General features: G+C 50.3%; 1 protein-coding gene across 1 annotated transcript; it reads left to right on the plus strand.

Annotated features, from left to right (window-relative positions):
* The first annotated feature begins 431 nt into the window (after positions 1–431).
* On the plus strand, positions 432–8,886 carry wnt7aa (wingless-type MMTV integration site family, member 7Aa). Its single transcript, XM_056606108.1, has 4 exons — positions 432–934; positions 1,268–1,494; positions 3,197–3,471; positions 8,301–8,886. The coding sequence occupies exons 1-4, from the start codon at positions 864–866 to the stop codon at positions 8,778–8,780; spliced, it is 1,053 nt and encodes a 350-aa protein (XP_056462083.1). The 5' UTR covers positions 432–863; the 3' UTR covers positions 8,781–8,886.
* Positions 8,887–9,459: the final 573 nt, after the last annotated feature.

A 9,459-nucleotide genomic window follows, 5' to 3' on the forward strand; every position in this document is an offset into this window, starting at 1 on the left:
ACAGGCCTGTGACTTTACGGATTCCCAGCGGTGCATTATCAAAGGTTAAACGAGACCTAAGTCAGGGTAGAGCTTCGTTGATGAAATAATGGTGGGTTGATTGCAGGTGTTCTTAGGGCCTAACTCGCATGTCCCTTTCGGGCTTATTTGCTCCTTCGTTAACTTCTGAATCCAGATCCTGTGTGACGCACTCGTTTTGGGTTGTGTGACGGATCCGGGTGGGCGGGGCTTGGGATGACATCAAATCAATAAATTGGTCCGCAGACACCGAGAATCATTGATTCAGGTCAGCGACGACACGGACCTAAACCCACTGGTGGATGCAATAGATTAAGAAAATTCTGAAGAAGATAACGTCGACGATCACATTAGGTGTTGAACTATTCTACCCCCCCCCCCCCCCCCCCCAAATACCAGACGCCTTTAGTGCGTAAAGTTCCAAATGCCACAGCCGTTTACACATTTAGTTTATCGGTGTTTTTCGAAGCGTTTGTGATATTACTTTCAGCATTGTTCCAGAGTTTCACCAGATCAGTGTACAGAGCGCTCTACCTGTAGGGAATGTTACCGGTGTGTAGGGGACTCCGTTTGGAACACGCCCTGCTGCTGTGAAAGGTGGCGATAGAGAGACCCCGGACCATCCCCAGCACAGACTTCACCTGGGAACAAGCGATCCGATGCAGCGGGAGACTGGAACCCCGAACATACCCACCGATGAGATCAGGAAGAGTTTTACCCGCACACTTTGGCTCGTCCCGGGGACGTGTGTCTCTCTCTGTCTGCGTCTCGGAGCACCTGGATCTGCGGGGAGCGCGTTGCAGTGAGGAGCTCACTGAGTACCGAGTAGGACCACCGCGGGCACCATGAGCAGGAAGACGCGTCGATGGATTTTCCATTTTTTCATGTGCCTTGGGATTGTCTATTTGAAAATTGGGTGAGTGGGTCGTATGCATGATCTATCTAAAGGAAACATAAATGGGTTTAGCCCCAGGCTATGGGGTCTATCTGTTTTGAATCAAACATGTCTCAAATGCAGTCTCACTCACATAAAAGACGCAGAGTGAATTTTAATATAAATGCTGTTACTTCTGTTTAATTATTGAACATAGATCTTAGTTCAAACTTATTGATATTTTGTATTTTGTGTTGATTGTTATATGCATCAAGTGTCCATTATGTGACATGTGGAGGGCCAGCCAAGACAAAACAATATATGCTGAAGCTATGCATGCATGTGTCAAATGTTTTGTGTGTTGTGTTGCACCAGGGGTCTGTCGTCCGTGGTGGCACTGGGAGCGAGCATCATATGTAACAAGATCCCGGGTCTGGCCCCTCGTCAAAGGACTATATGCCAGAGCCGTCCCGATGCTATCATCGTGATCGGAGAAGGAGCGCAGATGGGCATCAATGAGTGCCAGTTTCAGTTCAAACACGGACGATGGAATTGCTCGGCCCTTGGCGAAAGAACGGTGTTTGGAAAAGAACTGAAAGTGGGTATGTTACAGTTTTCTCCAAATCTCAGCCGATAGCCTCTCATTGTAGACTGCACCTGCGATCTTGCTCCGGGTCAGTTAAAATAAAATGTTTTTGCATAATAGGGATATAGTTGTTATTTTTCTTCACTTGAATGATTATTAATCTATTTGGACATTTCAACATTTAAGCTTTTGAAAATTGCTCTCTTTCTCGCCTGATTAATTCCTTATCTATTTCTATCAGTGTGGGATAATGGCTTGTAGAGAATAGTTGGCCTCTGAAGTCTTCTGATTCATAGCGATTTAACATAAAAAAGAAATGGATGTATGATTGTAAAAGTGAATAGTCAGCACGCACATCTGATAAGGAGATATTTTTTTGAAATTCGTGGAATTAAGTTTAAGGGGAAGTTGCTCAAATGTAACCACCCCTTGTTTTCCAATATGTTATTTATAAGTCTACATGCCCTGTTATCTCAGTGCATTCAAGTGTAGTGGAACAGTATGCATGTAATCCAAGTTTATGAACCATGGCTGTATTGTATATAAGCATAGAACCGGCACGCAGACAAATACATATACTTAAACTCTGACTTATATGGTTGTGCAAAAACGGTAATTTGTCAGTTATGGTTACAACAACATTTATAACATAACATATTATGATGTTTTTTTTTATGCCTATTATCATATGTGTTGCATGTACATAATCCTAATAATTGTATGCACATTATAATGTGTGTTGCATCGTGAGAGAGTGTGAGTGTGTGTGTGTGTGTGCGTTTGAGTAAACATCCACATTTGTGTGTATGTGTATGTGTGGGCATATGTGTGCGGATTGCTACTCTGCCTCAAACAATGCCCCTCCACCTGCTATGAAACAACGCATGCAAGCTCCAGATGTACCTCTAAGTATTGAGCATTTCTTAATGTTCCCCATCTGCTGTGGGAGAGGAGCGCGTGGGATCGGCGAGTGCTTGACCTCCGGAGCGCCGGTGATTTATAGCGTGGTGCTGGAGCTGGAGGAGGGAGGACTAGCCTGCTCTCCCCCAGCATCCACCTCCGCAAGGTGGATCCCAGCTTGGACCGCGGCCATCCCGGCACACTAACCCTCCCATAGAAACACCCCCCCGCCCCCCCCCCCCCACCTCTCTCGGTAATAGCACTTCTATAGACTCTCCTGACCCAGCGCCTGTTTACGGGATGCTCGCGTTGCCATGGCTACCACCTCCTCCCGAAAGATAATTCAACATCGTTAAATTTAATTGACAGTCCGCTTATTTTCTTCCTGTGCGAATTTTCTTTTGAATTATCCCCAAAGAAACGATTATTCAACTTACTTTCAAGTGTTGTTTTTCTTTAAAAGGTTTTATCCTTTTTATTATAGTATGAGGTAGACGGGAAGGCATGGGCGATAGAGGGGAAGACACGCAGCAGAGCACCGCGACGTGACTTTAACGATGCGTTCAGGTGCGCTGCGCCCGGGCCTCCCGCGGCCTCCACGGCCTCCACGGCCTCGCTCCTCCGTCCCGTGGAAAGAGCGGGAGAGAGCGGGTGATTAATGAATCCAAAGTTGGCTCGGCGAGAGCATTTCAGGATGGGGCCGGGAGAAGATATGCCAAGTATGCAAAGGAAGGCAGATGGTGCCCGGGGTCAAAAGACTCTTTCGGCAATCGGTCTAATTTCCCGTTTTCCCGTTTTACCTTCCCCCCCCCCCCCAGGGAGCAAAGAGGCGGCGTTCACCTACGCCATCATCGCGGCGGGCGTGGCCCACGCCATCACGGCGGCCTGCACCCAGGGCTCGCTGAGCGGCTGCGGCTGCGACCAGGACAAGCAGGGCTTCCACAGCCAGCAGCAGGAGGGCTGGAAGTGGGGTGGCTGCTCGGCCGACGTGCGCTACGGCCTGGGCTTCTCCAAGGTGTTCGTGGACGCGCGCGAGATCAAGCAGAACGCCCGCACCCTCATGAACCTGCACAACAACGAAGTGGGCCGCAAGGTACGTCCGCGCCCCCCCCGGCCCGTCCACGTGTGCGCGTGCGGGCGGTGCGTGTGTGGGACGGCCGGGTGTCGGAGACCCCCCCCCCCCCCCGCCACCTCATCAGTCTGCGCTGTTATCAGGCTTTATCGCCCCGCGGGATTGGTCGGCCACTGGCTCCTCCCTGGGGATTACTGAGCAGGGGTGAGGAGATGCCTGAAGCATCTCAGCTATGAGCCAGGAAGAGCGAAGCTACCGGCCGTTACTATGACTGCTACCGCCAGTGGTGTTAGGGCTGATAGGGTTACTCCTGATGGTACGCTGTTACTAGGAGAGCTTCGGATCACCACACAGGATGTGCAAGATGGTCTGAACTTAGTTCTGAAATGAGTTTCCTTCGTTGAAATGGCGTGGGTGTGTATGCGCGTGTGTGTGTGTCTGTGTGTGTGTGTGTCTGTTTGTGTCTGCATGAACGGACTGCTATGTTATTGAGGTGTCTCCCTGCTTCATGTTGGCCACTGATCAGAATAAGGGAGTTAACATGGATCTATTGAGAAGCGAATCCATGCATCATCCATACACATTGATTTACTGGTAAACAAATCCCTCACATTCAATTTCATTATGGACAAAAATTAATTACGAGGTTGTTGGATGAGGTTGTTGAAATTATACACTCCTTTTCTCTATATTTGTACTAGAGAGAGAGAGAGAGAGAGAGAGAGAGAGAGAGAGAGAGAGAGAGAGAGAGAGAGAGAGAGAGAGAGAGAGAGAGAGAGAGAGAGAGAGAGAGAGAGAGAGATGTAGGAGGTGAACAAAGGTGTGTCACAGGGTAGTGAACCATGCAGATATTTTGGGAATGTTACAATAAGGAAATCATTCTGTGTGCCTTTCCAGAATTGAGTCACAATTTCACCTGTTGGCATCGTTTCTGTGGACCTACTCGTGGAGTTAATTTGTAATTTAATGACGACTTGGAAGTAATTCAGATGCATCAAAACATGGCATGGGCCCAGCGGTACTATCAGCAGGTGGATCCCGTAGATTTACGGACCAGGCACATCGTGTTCAGACAAGCACTGGAGCCATTCACCGACTGGTTCAGTACCAGTGGACCCACAACCGCTCTTATGGGGGTACTTCTTCTGCACATTATTATTACATTTCCTGGTCGTCATTTGGTTACTTTACAAATCGCAAAAATTTCTTCACATGAAGGAATGCTTTCAATGTTTGATTGAGTACTTTATTATCAAATCCAAACCCAAGGGCAGCACACATACGCACTGCCAGGTCAGTATAGTAACATACTGCATAATACTGTTTAATGTATAGCATAATATTCTGTATCGTATGCAGTATGCAGACTTTGTTGGTGACCCCAGGCAATATCATATTGATACTGGTGGGTTGGACCTCGTTCAATAGGAACATGCCTCATACTGTTCGTATTGACGGCATCATTAAAACATCCTCAGGTAGACATTTTTCAACAGTGTGTGGATTAACGTGTACGTGTGTGTGTGTGTGTCTATGTGTGTGGGTGTGTGTGTGTATCCAGGGACTAAGTCAGGAATTCATGTACAATCTCTAAACACACGAGAGCACAGATCCCTCCCTGTAATCACCAGGTAGGCCTTGTTTTCCTGTTTGATCGCCAGCGTGTGTTCGCATCCCCGGGATCCTACAGGGAGGGCGGGTGGAGGAGGAGGAGGAGGAGAGGGTGGAGGAGGAGGAGGAGGAGAGGGTGGAGGAGGAGGAGGAGGAGAGGGTGGAGGAGAGGGTGGAGGAGGAGAGGGTGGAGGAGGAGGAGGAGGAGAGGGTGGAGGAGGAGGAGGAGGAGAGGGTGGAGGAGAGGGTGGAGGAGGAGAGGGTGGAGGAGGAGGAGAGGGTGGAGGAGGAGAGGGTGGAGGAGGAGGAGGAGGAGGAGGAGAGGGTGGAGGAAGGGTGGAGGAGGAAGACAGGGAGGGAGGAGGTGGAGGAGGAGGACAGGGAGGGAGGAGGAGGAGGAGAGGGTGGAGGAGGAAGACGGGGAGGGTGGAGTTGGAGAACCGGGAGGCTGAAGGAGGAGAGGGTGGGGGGGGGGAGGACAGAGGAGGAGGTGGAGGAGGAGAACAGAAGAGATCAGAGAGGGTGGAGGATGGAGGAGAACAGTGAGGGTGGAGGAGGAAGGGAACAGGGAGGGTGGAGGAGGAGAAAAGGGAGCGTGGAGGCGGAGGATAGGGCGGGTAAAGTGAGGATAACGGGGATGCCAAACGTGGCCCTCCCAGGTTCACAGGCTCTCAGTTGTGTCTAACAATGGTGGAGGAGGTGGAGGAGGTAGAGGAGGAGGTGGAGGAGGTGGTGTGACGGGCAGCGCACTGGGCCCAGTGTACTACGGGGCTGCCAGGTCGCAGGGGCATGACTGCGCTAAGCCGTTTGCCTCCAGAGGGAATCTGACAATTACACCGAGACTCCAGCATGTCTGGGGGCCGTCAAGAGGAGGAACCATTAAAACACAGAGAGAGAAAAAACAGAAGCACACATCGAGTGAGGCGGTTTTAATGTCATTATGCAGCCTCTATCGCCCACCTCTCTCTCTCTCTCTACCTCTCTCTCTCTCTCTCTCTCTCTCTCTCTCTCTCTCTCTCTCTCTCTCTCTACCTCTCTCTCTCTCGCTCTCTCTCTTTCTCTCTATCGCTTTCTCTCTCTCTCGCTTTCTCTCTCTCGCTTTCTCTCTCTCTCTCTCTCTTTCTCTCTCTCTCTGTCTCGCTTTCTCTCTCTCTCTCTCTCTCTCTCTCTCTCTCTCTCTCTCTCTCTCTCTCCCTCCTCACTCCTCTCCTCGCTTCTCCTTCATCCTCTCTCTCTCCTCTCTCCCTCCACCCGCTTCTCTCTCTCTCTCTTTCTCTCTCTCTCTCTCGCTCTCTCTCTCACTTGAGGAGGAATGGGGTTTGGGGATGTTATTCAGCCCTGAACAGGTGTGTGTGTGTGTTTGTGTGAGTGTGAGAGAGTGTGCATGAGAGAGAGGGAATGTTTTGCATTAGAGAAAGAGTGTGTGTGTGTGCGTATCGGTGTGTGTGTGTGTCTGTGTATGTGTGTGTATGTATGAGAGAGAGGGAGTGTGTGTGAATGTGATGGGTGTGTGTAATGGTGTGTGCGTGTGTGCGTGTGTGTGTGTATGTGTGTGTGTGTTTGGGGGGGTGGGGGGGGGGGGGGGGGGTGTACTCTGCCAACCACCCCAAACAGTTCCTGGCGGCCTGTGAATGGCCCCTCAGCGCAGCAGGGCGATGAGGAGGAAGTAAATTGCTTTCTTTGACGGAAGGGTTACTGCACAAGTTAATCCAGGCCCCGCGTGCCAGGATGGGCTTGAGTGGCACAGAAATCCTCTTCCTATTGGTCCGAACCTGCGCTGCTTCCCCCTCGGGATATCCTATGTTCGTTCAGATTGAAGCAGCCTTCTCTATGTTTCGATGTCATTTAGCAGACGCTTTAATCCAAAGCGATTTACAATAAGTACATTTGTCAGAAGAAGAGAAACAATATCGATACAGTAAGGTCGTTCATAGATTGAAGTGCCAAGCACTAACAATCGCAGGGTTAACCCATTCCCCGCATGCAACAAATATATCTAGGATAAGGCGCTACACGATGCTAAGTACTATTTTTAAGTGCACGGACGTACAACAAAAAAAATTGTGCTCATGTAAAGGTTCATGTCAACATCTGCTAAACGACTAAATACGAACTCGTAGGTTTGAGACTGAGTAATGTGACCTTGACTTTACACACTGTTTGCGGATGTTTTGCCTTTGGAAGGCTGACGCCCATGTCTGGAGTTGATTTGGATGATCAAGTCCTCTCCAGTCACGTTCAAATATTAGCCTACAGTATTTTTTCTGAGTCACGACCACACACCCTGTCTCAGTCCGTGGTGCGAACAATGCTGGAACAGAGTGCAGCTTCTCCCCCAATGCATGTGGCAAAAAGCCCTTTGCTTGATTATGAATTGTAATATTTTGATACTGAGTGAAGGCCTTTACGACAGTGTTTCATTACGTAGCGTCTTACATGCGTCGTGGCGTAACCGTAAGGCCCCAACAGATGCGCCACACGTTTTGCAAATCAAACCTGGCTGGGAGATTCACTTTGTATTGGACTCGATATCGCACTGGATTATTAATGATTATTTGTCCCTCAATCCCCCTCGACCACAAGTAGGCATCCTGAGCAAGATGCCCCACTAACCCCTACCGGATATTAACGACATGACTTCACCGTTAGCATGTTCAGATAAAGAAGCTGAGTGACTTCATAATGAGTCATAGTCCAGCTGCTTCCAGGTATTAGACTAGGCCATGCATCAGTACGAGGGTTAGAATCTGTGGATGTTCGATTGACAAGCCAACTTAAGCCCATATGCTGCCATAAATGATCCCTGCCTCTCCCTCACTCCCAGGTGCTGGAGAAGGGTATACACCTAAGTGTATTGAGAAGGGCATGTACCTGAGTGTATTGAGAAGGGTATACACCTTAGTGTATTGAGAAGGGCATGTACCTGTGTGTATTGAGAAGGGTATACACCTAAGTGTATTGAGGAGGGCATGTACCTGAGTGTATTGAGAAGGGCATGCACCTTAGTGTATTGAGAAGGGCATGCACCTTAGTGTATTGAGAAGGGCATACACCTTAGTGTATTGAGAAGGGCATGCACCTTAGAGTAGGTGCAAAGATCTAAAGCTGAGGGTTTAAAAGACTGAGCATCCTTGATCTCCCTCCCCAGGTGCTGGAGAAGGGCATGTACCTTAGAGTAGGTGCAAAGATCTAAAGCTGAGTGTTTAAAAGACTGAGCATCCCTTCCTCTCTGTCCCCAGGTGCTGGAGAAGGGCATGCGTCTGGAGTGCAAGTGCCACGGTGTGTCGGGCTCCTGCACCACCAAGACCTGCTGGACCACGCTGCCCAAGTTCCGGCAGCTGGGCTTCCTGCTGAAGGACAAGTACGGCACGGCGGCGCACGTGGAGCCGGTGCGCGCCAGCCGCAACAAGCGGCCCACCTTCCTGAAGATGAAGAAGCCGCACTCGTTCCGCAAGCCCACCGACGGCGAGCTGGTGTACATCGAGCGCTCGCCCAACTACTGCGAGGCGGACCCGCGCACGGGCAGCGCCGGCACGCAGGGCCGCCTGTGCAACAAGACGGCGCCGCAGTCGGACAGCTGCGACCTGCTGTGCTGCGGCCGTGGCTACAACACGCACCAGTACTCGCGGGTCTGGCAGTGCAACTGCAAGTTCCTGTGGTGCTGCCACGTCAAGTGCAACACGTGCAGCGAGAGGACGCAGATGTACACGTGCAAGTGAGGGGACACCGAGGTACGGATCGGGGACGCCGTGGTCTTCACGGGGCCGTGGAGGTTAGGGTGGTGGTGGTGGTGTGGTTTTGCTGTGGTGGGACACACGGCCCTGGAGAAAGGGACGCTTGGCTGGTCTCCTGCCCCCCCCCCCCCCCCCCCCCCCCCCCCCGCAGTCCTAACCTGGACAAGAGGACGGATGGACAAGGTGGAGGTGTTGGTCCCAAGTATCAAAGCACCGCACCACGCGATGATCTAGATGCAGGCTCCCTGTTCCCAGGAGATCAACCAGGCACTGTCGGACAGAACCACCACACTGGAGGGACCATCAACCACGGACAATGCGCCCTGGATATGTGGAGCGTGTTTGTATATTCTGGTTCTGCCTCTGGGAGATAACACTGTTGTGTTGGGTTGAAGTGCCTCAAACTGCAGTAGAGATGTTTCTTTTATATCTTCAGGCATAGGATCTTGACTAATAATAATTTATTAATGAAATACGAACAAAAGTACTACTGATAATTCACGATCGACTAAATCCGGGGGTTTTGCGTCGTAAATACACTAGCGAACCACTCACGACTTTTCAGTCGGCGTTTCTTTTTATGAAATAACTTAAAACACTGGACCTGCATGCATGTCATATAACACGGAATCTAACCAGAGAGCTAGTTTGTGTTCATCAACTC

The sequence above is a fragment of the Gadus chalcogrammus genome, chromosome 13 (assembly GCF_026213295.1).
Source record: "Gadus chalcogrammus isolate NIFS_2021 chromosome 13, NIFS_Gcha_1.0, whole genome shotgun sequence".
NCBI classification, from domain to species: Eukaryota; Metazoa; Chordata; class Actinopteri; order Gadiformes; family Gadidae; genus Gadus; species Gadus chalcogrammus.